This window comes from Silene latifolia, chromosome 7 (assembly GCF_048544455.1).
Source record: "Silene latifolia isolate original U9 population chromosome 7, ASM4854445v1, whole genome shotgun sequence".
Taxonomy (NCBI): Eukaryota; Viridiplantae; Streptophyta; class Magnoliopsida; order Caryophyllales; family Caryophyllaceae; genus Silene; species Silene latifolia.
Window position 1 is genome coordinate 8,568,820 of NC_133532.1, and position 15,073 is coordinate 8,583,892.

The 15,073-nt window shown below is 37.3% G+C and overlaps 2 protein-coding genes across 2 annotated transcripts; one reads left to right on the forward strand and one right to left on the reverse strand.

Moving 5' to 3' along the window:
* Positions 1–292: 292 nt before the first annotated feature.
* Positions 293–7,643, reverse strand: LOC141591619 (J domain-containing protein spf31). The gene is made up of 9 exons (XM_074412009.1): positions 7,451–7,643; positions 3,225–3,315; positions 3,072–3,132; positions 2,695–2,772; positions 2,403–2,476; positions 1,896–2,006; positions 1,697–1,804; positions 817–858; positions 293–736 (listed from the first exon to the last, which is right to left on the reverse strand). Exons 1-9 carry the CDS (start codon positions 7,537–7,539, stop codon positions 650–652), a joined length of 741 nt encoding a protein of 246 aa, XP_074268110.1. The 5' UTR covers positions 7,540–7,643; the 3' UTR covers positions 293–649.
* A 3,468-nt stretch (positions 7,644–11,111) lies between these two features.
* Positions 11,112–11,657, forward strand: LOC141589675 (uncharacterized). The gene has a single exon (XM_074410307.1). It carries the CDS (start codon positions 11,112–11,114, stop codon positions 11,655–11,657), a length of 546 nt encoding a protein of 181 aa, XP_074266408.1.
* The last annotated feature ends 3,416 nt before the right edge of the window (positions 11,658–15,073 follow it).

Genomic DNA, 15,073 nt, shown 5'->3' on the forward strand with positions numbered 1-15,073 from the left:
CTGCGTAAACACAAAAGTTCAATGCTTCACAAATTCTCATTTGTGACGGGTATATCTGCGCAAGCTTGTGCAGGCCAAATACAACTCACATGGGGAGATAAGACAAAAGCAAATTGTCTAGGGAGTAGCATTCTTTTTTGTCTTATCTACCCATGTGGATAGTATTTGACCCGTCGCAAGGAAGACTTGTTGAAAAGCATTTCTTCGACCTTTTTAGAAATGTCTCACTTGCAATTGCCAACGATGAAACTTTCATTTCTGTAGATTCTAGTAAACAGTAGTACAAAATCAATTATCGAGTCAAATGCCACAAATCAATTTCCTCCAATGCGCTTAACATTGTCTAGTTTACAAGCGAGTTGTAGTTCCAGCTCGGATATTGTTGTAACATCAGCATCATAATAAATTAGAACTCGCAACGCCTATATTCCTAAAACTTCAGTCATATGGTTTCAATCAAAAGGTTTCTTTTCTAAATTAATGACTACAGAGCATATCTTACAGAAAAGCTTTTTCCCATGGCAAGTGCTGGCAAGTTTCAAATGTGTCGTACCCATGACATCGTTTTACAAACCTTAAAGAATGACATGGTATGGAAGATTATAAGATCATCACAGACGAAGACAAAATATCCATCATCTACACCACATCAACCACGCTTCACGGGTCTTTGAACGTATGATTTGTTGGGATCTTCTGTTTTCAGTTTTGGCGGTCTAAGTTCTCCCTTTGCAGTCTGCATTACAGCAAAGTAAATGATAAAAGAGCAGAAGGGCGGAAATCAAAATGAACTTGAGAAAAGCGCCAATTTCTCACCTTTTTCTTCCCGCCTTTCATGAAATCTCTCCAGCTAGAAACCTGTACAGCAGTATATGGTTAAGTTCTATGTCATAGTTCAAGCATTCCAAAGCTGTCCCAAAAACATGTGATCCCGTATTCAACTCCAGTTGTTTCCTAATACCCCCAGGCTCCACTCTCCTGCCTTATAATGATTAAAACCCTAAACTAAGGAAGAAATTTCCACGGTTACAACATGACCAAGTACAGTATGCGGTAAAAGATAAAACCAGAAATTCAGGAGAGAACCCCAAACCCAGTTGGCAATATGCAGTTCTACTTACGGAGACGGGCATTGGAAAGAAAATGTCGTTTCTATTAAACAAACAGCCGAAAAGTCATTCTTTGGTCATGGATTGTGTCAAAATAAAGGAAAATGGCTCACTAAATTGATTATGCTTCTTTACATTCTAAAGGTCGCAGTTATTTGATGAAATTCTTGAATGGGATTTCCATCACTAGTAGCCTGGCAACAGACTCTGTGTATAAGAGGGTTACATTGAACCCCCATATACCCCCACCATTTGCAAGATACTGGGTATCAATGTTATGGAATATTTTTAGGAACACCGGTATCCCCCGCCATTGTAGAACATTGCCAATGACAATGTACATTTTTTTTTTTATTTCACTTAGATTCTGCTTTGTTATTAATGAGAAGAGTTGTCAATTCTAGTTTCTTATCGGTTGGGGTGTACCATCATGCAGTACAATCAATTTATCTAAGAATTTCTCATTGTTGCATTAGCTGAGTTGTTTTTGGCTATTTTGCACTTTCAAAAATAGGCAACTGACGTCTTATGGACGTGGGTTGATAATGTATCTGACTTAGGTAAAGGGAGCTTGGTTATAGACTAACCCTTTGTTCTCGTGTTCCTTCCCACTGCTCCTCATGCTCACGCTTCCGTTTCCAAACCTGTTTTTGTTCCTCTTCATCTTTCTTAAGCCTGCCTTCTTCCTCAGATATCTGGCAAAGACATGTTACTGCAGCATGAGTGCAGGACTTAAATGTACCAAATTACCAATGCATCATTAAATAAGGTTCTGCTTCATCTTACCCTCATTGCCATTTTTCTCCTCCTCCACTCTTGCTCGGTTAAGATTTCTCGTACTTTCAATTTTAGCTGCTGCTTGAACTCCTCTGACTGGTCGTGATATTGGTCATATTTCTGTAAACAAAATATTGGAAGGAAGCTAAATGATTAGAATAATCGAAGATGCAAGGAACTGAGACAATGTATTCACAAGTAATATCGTAACCAAAAATCAAATTATATTCTTTCCTCTATCATGCACATCCTACAGCCTAGGGAGAGCCGCAACGAAAAGATGAGAAAATAGTGCTCCTATAGTTAAAATCAAATAGTTCCATGATGATGGAAAGTTGGAAACTAAAATCAAAGTGTCACAAAAGATGCCAAATATCACTTTTTCATTGTAAATGTGAAGTCATGTTTAGGACCTACTTATCAGGCAAATTCAGCTCTTTCCAAATATATCTTCAACTATTACAGCAGGAAACAGCTAAAATAAAAAGAATTACAGTAACATGTTAACATGTATACCTCATCAACCAACGACTTCATTTTTGAGGCAGTGTCCTTCTTTAGTTTCTTCTTTCTCACTGAAAGAAGTTCCTCTGAAATGCAGCGACAAAGCAGAGATAAATCATTTATTTTTCTATTGTGTAAAAAAAAGAGTAGGAAAAGACAAGGAGCAGTGAATAAAGAAACAACTAATATGGCCACTAATCAATTAAATGAGTGTAACAAGCCACAGCCAACAGCAATATATTAAAAATACAGCACAAATAAAACCACATAAATGTTGTTGAAAAACACGAACTCAATCACTGACCTTTAGCTGCTTTAACTTGGGTAAGAACATAATCTCTTTCTTGTTGATCAAGAAGTTGTTGTTGGGCTTTTGCCAATGCTGAACGGTTTAAGCGGAGAAAAAACAGATAGGTTAATAATATACAGAGTGAAAAATTTCAGTTTGTAAATAAATTGACCATTTACAGTCAGTACCCCAACACAGTGTAATACAGAGCAAAACTTAGAAAGGGTATCCGCTATCTAAAAGGATCATGGAGCTGTATTTGAATATGAGAATGCGTAATACACATCATAATTACGCATCATATCCTATCCCCTTCATTCAAACACCCTAAAGAATGCGACCTCTTAAGAGCTAGCTTTTGTTTGTAAATAGAGATTCTTTTCTTAATTTACCTCCAAAAGCTTCCTTTGCTTGTGGATGCTTGCACTTGTCAGGGTGAACCATCAAAGATAACTGAAAGTCACACAGATAGCACATGGTAAACATCTGTTTCATGAATTTTAGCAACAAACAGAAAGTGATCGAATTTCTTAGCAAAAACATACCTTTCGATACTGTTTTTTCACATCGTCTATAGATGAATCAAAAGATAAGTTAAGATACTCAAACGGATTTAACTTGAAGCATGAAAGGATCCTGCAGGTAAATTAAATGTAAGTTACGTAAATAAGCATATGGATAGGTGGCCAGTGAGAACTGAACTATTGATATAAATTTGATTTAACATTAGGGTTCAAGGTACATAATTCGGTCAGCGCAGAGTACATCCATGTCCACCTATATAATCAGAAGTTATCTTCTAGATAAGTCTGACCTAGTCACTCAATTATCTGACTAAAAAGAACATCAACTTTAGCTTGCCAAGAAACTACAAGAGCACAAGTGCTTCCAAATAGTAAATGCCTTATTATGTCCTACAAAATGATGACGAACACCGAGAATAGGACGTGATCTTGCAACTTCACTATCTATCAGATTAGTGATAAAAAAATTTAAAAATAGGATAGACGGTAAAAAAATCATTCGAAAAAGATACTTCATGAGGGAAGAAGACTCCATGGCAGACCAGCACCACATTCAATTTGGACAATCTGGATGACTAACTATTGAGATATCACCCTCTAAATTAGACAACTATTTTCTGTAAGGAATGAAACTCAACTTTAGTTTAGGAATGAAAGCAGTAAGAAAATAAAATTTATCGGTGGCTTATAGACACCGAAGAAAATAAAATCAAGAATTCCAAAGTATCCACTAGGAGACGACCTACAGGTGCACAAGAAATTTTTAAAAACCGGGTGATGATAGCTATGTTACCCAGACTTATCAAAAATTCAAAATTTTAGAGTATCTGAGACAGGTGGGTATCAAGTTTTCCATTTTAAGAAAAACTCCCATGCTTTTTTGGGTTAGAAAGAAGCAACCAAGTGTCATACCCAAGCCCCACGGCGTCAGATCTTTCACATGAGTACGAGGTAATATGAAGTGTGGGAAATAATAAGCAGAACCATGTGCAGGATAACTCGCATGGAATATCGAACAACATTCATTTTTTCTTTATATTTAGGGGTTTTCTATGATGTACCCTCCTGTTTTTTCATTTTCTACCATATACCCCTCCTGTTCATATAAACCGTGACCTAACTATAGCTAGACGTCCAATGCTCTGTTAAGTGTAAGTGTCTTACTTGTCTTCCCTTGAAACTAATGACGTGGCTCTTTTACACAATTACATCCTAAATCTATTCACAAACTGGGGTTCCTGCTTCCCCAAATTTCCTTCCATTTTTGACAGCTAGCTCCTCTTCACTCCACCTTCTTCCCTTTTTTTTTTTCTGCTATTATTTTATCCTCTCATGTCTCCTTTATCCCTCTAATTTCATGTCTTCAATCCTCCTGGTTGAGAAGCAACCCAACTCAAGGAGTTCATTTTAAAATCAGCCTTGTAAAGATGTCGTAAAAAAGCTGTCATTAGGATGTCAAAGTCGACGAACCCATTTGAATGATCAATTGATCATGCAGCTAAACCAAAATAACTCAAATTAAACCCATATTGCTGAATGATCTAACCAAAAGTTTTGAACTTTGATAAATTAACACTGCATTTCTATTAAATTCATCCCAATACCTTTGAAAATTCTTCATACGGAACCCATGATCATGTCATTTAAACTTTAAAAACCAATAGTGCATTTTGAGATTATTAAGAGAACCAACCTACATACTTGGAAATTTAGAGGAAAGAGAGAGAACGAGTAGCACCAGTTGAATTAGGGTTCTTTAGATATTAAATAAGGGTTGATTTTGGGTGAAAGGGAATGGCTTGTGAGGTGTGAGTATTAGACGTCTAGTTAGTACAAAAATGGTGGACATTTTCATCCACATCATAATCTAGTCGGAGCCATTTCATCAGTCCGGTTAGGCACTAAACTGAATGTTAGACGTCTAGCAATAGTTGGGTCACGGTTTATATGAACTAATAAAGTTTAGGGGTATATGAGAAGATTTACAAAAAGAGGGGTATATGGTAGAAAGTGAAAAAACTTGAGGGTACATCATAGAAAAACCCTTATAGTTATTAGGAGAATCTTCAAATTCTAGCTGAAATAAGAGACCGAAGAAACAAGAAAGAGCATCAAGGTTGCTTAGTTTGTTATAATACGCCATATTTTATACATTGATACACTATTATAGATTGTTTCTTATGTACATTTTAAGTAAGCGCCATGACAACGCTCAAACAATTTCAGGTTGGTCTGAGGTCAAGCTAATCCAACAATCCAGGAGAACTATTCTAAGTATTCTTCGAACGAAAAATTACAAACATGCACAACGACTATCTAAACCTGCCCAACTAGCAGAAATAATCTAAGACAAATTTAAAACATTCTTTGTCGTGCGAAGGGGCTAGAATAGGAATAATATAAAGGTCGAAATTCAGTGAACCTCCCAACAGAATATGTGAGGCAATCATTGTGCATAATGTACAAATCACTATAATTACACAAATGCAACAGCACCGACATACCGTAACACCTCGTGCATCAAATAATCAAACTTCTCTCACTTGCACAAGTTCACATATATCTTGTGGCATAAAATCTCATTGTTAGAACGTCCTCTTTCCATGTTATGTGATTCATTGAATGCTAGCAATACTAAATATGTCGTAAGCTAAAGACAGTCTTGAACAAAACAAACTCCTAGATGTCAAAAATAAGCCTAATCATATTTCCAATTTTAAAACATTTATCACCATCAATCTGTAGAATTATTCACCTCATCAGATTATAACAACACCGTAACCCCTCACCCCTCAAAGAATCAAACTCCCTCTCATTTTCACAAGTTCACATATGTGTTACTCCGACTCTCGGACACGGTGTCGTGTCTGACACATGTACACATGTTGGAGTGTCGGACACGGCTATTTTGGGTGAATTTTCCTATTGTCTGGTCTAAATTGAAGTGTCAAAGTATCGTGTCGTGTCGGACACCCACGCGTGTCTGACACGCGACACGACAGACGACAGTTAAGTGAGTTAAGTGAATTGTCGGAGTAACATAGGTTCACATACATCTGAAGGTCATAAAATATTAATAAACCATTCACATTTCCGATCCTGAAACATTATCATCATCAAATACGCTGAATCATCCACCTCATCAAATCACAACAAAATCAAACTCACTTCCAAAATGCTCAACCTAAAATCTAACACTCAACATCTTGACAAATCTCAAAAACTTTTCGTAATCCATCCTCCTATGTTCATCACAAAAAAGCGCAAAACCCTAATCAATCACCTCCTCCATAATCTCAACCCCAACAAAGATAGTCAAACAATCACACATACAATAAAGAATAAAAAACCTATAAACTTATATCCGGAGCTTAGAAAGACAACGTTAATCAATCACATCCGATGTTTGGAACATTATATCATTAAATGTACATAATCATTCACCTCATCAGATTGCAACAAAATCAAACTCATTTCCAAAATACTCGACCTAAACTCTAAAACTTATCTCGACAAACCTCAAATTTTTCATAATCCTCCTACGTTATCAAAAAGTGTGAAATCCTAATAAATCATCTCCACCATTACCTCAACCCTAACAACAACAATCAACCTATAAACTTATATCCAAAGCTCAGCAAGACAACGTTAATCAATCACATCCAATGTTCGAACATTATTATCACCAAAGATACATCATTCTCCTCACCAAAGTACAACTAAATCAAATTCACTCCCAAAATGCTCAACCTAAACTCTAAACCTCGATATCTCTACAAATCTCAAACTTTTCATCATCACACCACACAGTCCTCCTACGCTCGTTACGAAAAAGTGTGAAACCCTAATCAATCATCTCCGCCATAATCTCAACCCTAACAAAACTAATCAAACAATCACACATACAATAATCAACCTATAAACTTAATATCACTCACTCAGAAAACAACATAATACCTCAAATAACTCACATCTTACATTCAAATCACAAAACCTAATAAAAATCAACAAAAGCAATATATTTTCCAAATTAATGATTCAAATCTCAATTCCAATACAATTCAAAGCTTAAACTGCAATCGCACAATATAAAACATCTCAAGGATATAATTCGGCATATAAATTACATAAATAAATCGCGTATATTGCGAAAATTGCGAAATTGCGAAGGAATTGAATTTCTAATTAGAAGATAAATAAAACAAATTAAATACGAATTGTAATGAATAATAAAAAAAATGAAGAACCTGATGACTTCATTATCACGCTCAACTTCACTAACTTCGGCATAGAATTCTTTGAGAAGAGCTTCTTCATCAATTGTTGTTTCCCCCATTTTTAATTTTTTTTAATTTCTCTTTAACTTTTGTTTGTTTGATCGATTTGTTTGATAAATCAGGTTGAAGATAACGAATAGTGTGTTTATCAGTTTTGGGCTTTGTTTAGACTTGTCAAGAGTTGACCCAATGTAGGAGCCAATCGAAAAATTTTAAGCCCAATAATTACTCGTTCCGTCCCAATTGTTTATTTACCTGATTAAAATACTCATAAAGTACAAAAAAGACAAACAAGTAATTGAAAGTTGGGACAAAAGGAGTAGAGGAATGCTATCTAACTTCTCCCTCTCACCTTTTCTTCTACCTTCTTCTTTTGCCCTTCTCACACTCGCTTAAGTTAATATATGTCGTGTGGGGTAGAATGTCAAGTGGATGAGGCCAAATAGAACATGCTTGAAACATAAAAAGTGTCAAAATAATTAATTACTTAGACATGGTAAAATCAACCCAACCCAAAAAGGCTGACCCGAAACCCGAAATCGACCCGAATTGCCGCACCCGAATGACACCCGAAACCCGAATTGACCTGACCCAGCCCGAAAATGACCCGAGCTTTCATAGATTCGTAACAGACCCGGCCCGAAACTACTCAACCCGAAAATGACCCGACAAAACATAACTTTAATTGACACCAAAAGACTTCAAATGCCTTTTTCTCTCTTAATCATTGACCCGAAAATGAACCGACTCGAAGTAACTCGACCCGCTTGACCCGAAACAGACCCAACCAACAAACCGGAAACAGGCCCGTAAACCCGAAATGACCCACCGACCCGAACTAACCCGAAAATTTGAGAAACCCGAAATGACCCCGACCGAACAGGTCCGACCCGGACCCGACCTGTTGACCCATTTGCCAGGTTGATAAGTACTCCCTTCTAGAGATGTTCATCAGTCCAGCTTTGGACCAAACCTAACATGAAGAACTCGGACACCGGACAATCCCATATCCCGAAAACTTCTCAGACAGAACCCATTATTAGATCTTATTTTTAGTGTTTGGATTGGACCAGTTCGACTAGAAAGAGTATTTTGGGTTTTTTTTTTCGAGTTTGGATACTAGAGAAAGATCACCTTTTTTTGTGCACTAAAGACCGGACCAGGTCTGGCCACTTTTTGAATACTCCTACTTATTCCTTCAAAATTAGACCCCATTTGTTATTTGCGATTTTTAAAATACTATTTTAACCATACTTTTTTTCATTATATGTTAATTTATTAAAGAATATTATTTGTTATAGAATTTTTATAAATGTAAATACATTGTCATATTTTTTTTTTTTGCTATTTTAACAATATATGGTCAAAATTTGAAAACACTTCTTCATCTCATTCATTTATTTAGTTTTATTTAGAATTTCTCCCAAAACAAAAATAAATAAGTACAGAGTAAATGTTTAACTAAGGCAAAGAATGGACCTCCAGAACGGGTAAATTGGATTGGAGTGTCAGTCTTATCAGTTTAGGTCGTGTTAACTTTGGTTTAGAAAATTTTGTTTCGGATCGGGGTCCAGTCACTTCGAGTTTGACATTTTTTGGTCAATTATCATCAATTTATTTAAAGATAATAATACAACAATAAACATTTGAGCCAGGTAATGTTATATTGGGTTGGATGTCGGGTCGAGTACAAATTAGGTTATTTAAGTCGGGTTATTCTGATCAGGTCAATTTGTTAGATCTACCCGTCTAGCGATCTAGGAAAGACGATCTTTATTTATGTGTTGACGATTTGATATTGCGTAACAATGACGACTAACGAGTATATTTAAACTAAAAAACACTATATTAAGAAAAATTGATCACTTATTTGAAATCTAAAGTATTTAGAGATGAATCCATGACCCTCCAAATTCATGAATTCCTTTTATTCTAGAGACAAATGTTAAATTTTATGTGAAAGCAATTGGAGGATGTAAATTAGTTGCAAAAATATACGATTTTTAAAAGCCATCTTTTTGCAATAGAATTGAGTATAAGATCGATCAGTCAGTATGTCGTCCATGAGTACAAATAGGCCTCGGAGAATTTCTAAAATAAAGCAAACATTATCGTTTTCTATCCATTTCGTTGTCGAAATTTATCAAGAATAATAGCTAAACATATCGTTAAAGTTGATAGTCCAACCTATAAAAATAAGATGCTCTAAAAGTTATGTACCCGATATTTCATAACAAAATTCCCTTTAGTAACTTGCAAATAAGTTGAATCGGTAATTCTTGCGTACAACCTTATTTCCGTGCGTTTTGGTAAAATGTGACCATTTTAAAAAAAAAATGTTATTTTATGATCATAAAAAGTGGTCATTTTTTAGTTAAAAATGATCACTATTTAATAAAAAATCGTCACATTATTCTCACCGCACATTCGAGGATCGTATAGTAGCATTTGTGAAGTTGAATAAATCACGTAAGTCCTATTTAGTTGGTTACAACTTAGTAGAATATTTAGCATGTCTCTATCATATATTATCAATTTTAGGAGCTATTCTATAGCCTAGTTGAATATTGGTGTCCCCTATTTAGGAAGTGTGTGAATTATTAAATGAAATGATTCGGGAAAAAGAAAAAGAAAAGGAAAAGGAAGAGGAAAACGAAAATGAAATATATAAATATAAATGTTATTCTAGAGCGATAATTTAGGTATCCCTGTTACTTATTTTTGCGAATAATATTTTTAGTTATTTGATAAGCATAGCGTAGTTAACCAAGGCTAAATTTATTTACGTGTGGAGTTGGGTTTCAAGCTCAAATTTTTGCATATCCAACGCTAAGATTTGGGACAAAGTGGTGAACCGTTCAAGAGGCCGTTCTCGATTGCACACCGACATCCTCAAATGTCCTTTATTGCTCCTCAATGAGAGTTGATTAAGTTGGGATTTGACTATCGTTATAGTCTATTGTCGACTTGGTTTGAACCCGGGAGGGAGAATTCAAGGAGGATGCTCTTGTTTGACGGTTTGTGAACTTTACATCTGGGAAAAGGGTAGGGATGACCGGGGATTTGTCGCGGACTTATGACCTCGACCATTGAGGGAGGTGAACGAGAATTGGTCCGTTTGAGTGAACCTTTAGCTTTGAGTTACAAACCCGGGAGGGAGGTGAATCGGTATTACTAACGTCCTATTACGAACCCGGGAGGGGGTGTTAGGCAACTTACAGGCGTTTTTTCCCAACAACCTACCTCTTGGCAACTAATAATTGACGGAATTGAAATGGTTATTACAAATGTTGGTAGTTTAGTCGTGTCCTAGGCCTTTGATTAATTGAGTAACACCGCAACAAATTAGCTTGCTTTTATCCTCTAACATTTGCATTAGTTAATATTGGCGATATTATTGCGTGAATCTCGTATTCACGGCAATTCTGTTATTTGTAAAAATATTTTGTTATTTGTTTCCGATTTTATAGGATGTAAAATAGGAAGTAGTTGATTTTGAGATCAACCTTGAGGTGTATATATGTACTGATTTTGCAGAGAAATAGAACATACAAAATCATCTTAATTACCTTCTTCTTTTTCTATATGGTATCAGTTTGGTTTTCGATTCTGTTAAATCTACACCAACATCATGTCAGGCGCCATTGTTACTAATCCTCCCGCTACCCACACCATTAAACCCATTTATTTCCTTTCCAATAATGATGGAGTCGGCGCCCGGATAACTCATGTCGTGCTCACCGGTTCTAATTATGCGGAATGGTCCAAGGGTTTTCGTAATGGTTTGGGGGCAAAGCGGAAACTAGGTTTTGTCGATGGCTCACTCAAGAGACCGGCGGATGATTCGGAGGACCTTGACGATTGGATGACAGCTAATTTTACTGTCATCGCATGGATTTTTAACACAATCGAGTCAAACCTTCGATCTCAGATTTCTTATCGAGATACCGCGGCTGAATTGTGGGACGATATTCGCCAACGTTTTTCACATGGAAACGGGGTCAAAATCTACCAATTAGAATCTGATATTTCCAATTGTAAACAAATCGATGGTGAGACCGTAATGGCTTATTATGGTCGCATCAAGAAGCTATGGGATGACATCAACGATTATGATGCTCTTCCTTCCTGTAATTGCTCATTTGCACACCCGTGGTCTTCCTTCTACCCTTCGTAAGCGTCGCGAGACTCGTCAAACTCGCCAATTTCTGATGGGTCTCGAACCCTATTTTGCTACTGCTCGCTCCAATATTTTGGGAACCGAACCCTTACCCTCCCTGAACTCCGTTTACTCTCGCATGGTTCAAGAAGAGGAGGTTCGTAATCTCACACAACAGCGTGTGGCAGCGATGGCTTTTGTTGTTCAGGGTGGATCGACGGCTGGAACAGGGGCGAAGCCGCAGGGACGACCACGGCTGAAGTGTCCGCATTGCAACAAGCCAGGGCATACGGAGTCGCGTTGTTGGGAGAAGCATGGATTTCCGGAGGGCCGTGGTCCGCGTACTGGTGCGGGTTCTGATGGTGGCAGCACGTCATCTACTGCCAAAGTAAATTCCGTTAATGGTGAGCCAAGTGTTGATGCCAATCATATTCGTCTCAATGGTAAGCAACATTTAAACTGGATCGTTGATACGGGTGCATCGACCCATGTCAGCGGTGACTTAGCCCTATTCGATCATGTTATTCCCATCCAACCGTTAGAGGTTGGGCTACCGAATGGTTCTCGTTTAAAAGCCACGCATAAAGGCAGTGCTCGGGTTAACAACGATCTTGTGTTACATGATGTTTTATATGTACCGGATTTTCAATGTCATTTATTGTCCGTGTCACAGCTTTTTTATCGGCTCGAAACTTATGTATTGAATTCACTAATAGTAATTGTGGTATATAGGACCCTATCTTGAGGACGAGGATTGGTGAAGGTGAACTCGTGAATGGGCTCTATTTATTGCGTGTGGTGGCTCAAACTCGTGTTAATGTGGTCGAAGACAAAGGGGATTTTGAACTTTAGCACAAACGGTTAGGGCATCCTTCTTCTAAAGCAATGGAGCACCTTCCTCAAGTTAGTAGTTGTAAGCGCAATTTAGCTATTAAAACTTGTGATATTTGTTTTCGGGCCAAACAAACGCGTTCCGTTTTTCCTTTAAGTACTAATAAGGCCAATTCTTTGTTTGAATTGATACATTGTGATGTTTGGAGTCCTTATGTTCCTAATCGAGCTTGTGGTTCTCGCTATTTTTTGTCCATTGTCGATGATTTTTCGCGATGTGTATGGGTTTATTTGATGAAAACAAAAGATGAAGTGACACGCCTTTTAAAAGAGTTTTTTGCTCTTATTAAAAGACAATTTAATTGTGACATCAAAAAATTACGTAGCGATAATGGTACAGAATTTAAGCCCTTAGTTCCTTATTTGCGCGAAAATGGGATTATTCATGAGACCTCGATGGTTCGAACGCCACAGCAAAATGCTCGGGTGGAACGTAAGCATCGTCATATCCTTAATGTAGGACGTGCGTTACGATTTCAAGGGGGGTTACCTATTGATTTTTGGGGAGAATGTGTTTTAACAGCCGCTTACTTAATTAATAGAACTCCTACTCGTATTCTTGAAGGAAAGACACCGTTTGAGTTGTTATTTGGTCGAAAAGCAGACCTCAATTTACTCCGTGTTTTTGGATGTTTAGCTTATGCAAAAGTCTTAAATCCGTCTGATAAATTTGCTAGTCGGAGTCGTCGTTGTATTTTTGTTGGCTATCCTTTTGGAAAGAAAGGTTGGAATTTATTTGATCTTGAGACGGGCGAATATTTTCAATCTCGTGATGTGAGTTTTGTTGAGACGGAATTTCCTTTATCCGAAACTTTTGTACCAGTGTCTTATTCGGAATTCAGTGACTTTGACGATCATGGATTACACTCTGACCCGGATTATTGTCCTCCTGATCAAACACCACGGGCTGGTGTAAGCACACCTTCGGTTGAGTTGAGCGAAATTGACAGTAGCATTTCCATTTCAAATTCTCATGAAATTTTAAGGGATAACAGTAATGGGAATGTTGAAACTGCCGAGAATGTTGCTACTAATGACACGGTACTGGGTGAAGAAATACCTACTGAAGCATCGGCTGTTGAACTTGGTCGAGGCAAACGTGAAAAAATTCCAAACAAAAATCACAAAGATTATGTTTCGTGGGATCACATTGACACGACCGAGCCATCCGAGTCACCTTCATCTACTCCGTTCTCAGGTAGTCTCTATCCTTTAACTCATTACGTGAATTATAATACTTTTTCGAGTTCCCATCGACATTTTCTTGCAGCCTTGAATCATGAAGTTGAACCCACCTCTTTCAAAGAGGCTATGCGTGATGAACGATGGCACGCTGCCATGGCCGAGGAAATAGCCGCTCTTGAATCAAATGAGACATGGACTATTTGTGATTTACCGCCAGATAAAAGTGCCATTGGTTGTATGTGGGTCTATAAAATTAAACTTCATGCAGACGATTCTATCGAGAGGTTCAAGGCTCGACTCGTTGTTCTCGGTAATCACCAGGAAGCAGGTATTGATTACACCGAAACTTTTGCTCCTACTGTTAAAATGGTGACTGTTCGTACTTTCTTAGCAGTTGCAACCATTAAAAAATGGGAGTTACATCAAATGGATGTCTGGAATGCTTTTCTTCATGGTGATTTATCGGAGGAAGTTTATATGAGAATGCCGCCTGGCTTTAGTCGTGGTTGATGCGTGTCATTTATATGATGTTTTACATCTCTTTTTACACGCATTTCAGAGCTCATTTGTGTAATATATGCTACATTTCTCCCTATTTCCGTCTACTTCCGTATTTTGTACGCTATTGCAGAAGTGTTAAGAATTCAACGGAAAATCAAGCCAAATCCGCCCCCAAGTAATCTGCATTGCAAATGACGTAAAGGAACTACTTAAGGAACGAGCTTGGTGCGCAATCCAAGGCCCAAAAGACAAGTCCACGTATTTTAAGAAGTCAATTAGCAGCTCAAGCAGTCGATCGACTAGGCCCATCAGTCGATCGACCAACTATCGGGTTCCAGAAGCCACTGTTGCTGAGGAGTAGTCGATCGACCAGCATCATCAGTCAATCGACCAGATTTCTATTCCAGACGGGAATTAAAAGATTGAGAAACTTGAAGCCCGTGAAGTTTAGGTTTAGGAAATAAGTTGTTGCGTTGATTGCTCTATAACGTAACATAAAACCATCAGTTTAGGTATCGAAGTTGAGGAGAATTTACTTAAGTTTTATTTCAGTTTTACATTCAGTTTAGAATAATTAGGGTTCAAGGTTTGCTTCGGTTTTAAATACAATTTGCTTGGATAATTCGGCCTTGTTCTTTTCCTTCACAATTCTACACGGTATTCTCTTTTTTTCTATTTCAAAGATTTTGCTTATAGTGTTAGAATTGCTAGATCAGTTTCCCCAAAGCCGAACTGTTGTTTTATGTTAATTGTTTCTTCCGCCGTTTTAAACATGAATTCAATAGTTAGATTTATCATTGATGTTATTGTTGTTACCCTTAGAATGAGTAGCTAAATAATTAGTGCTAGGATGTAGG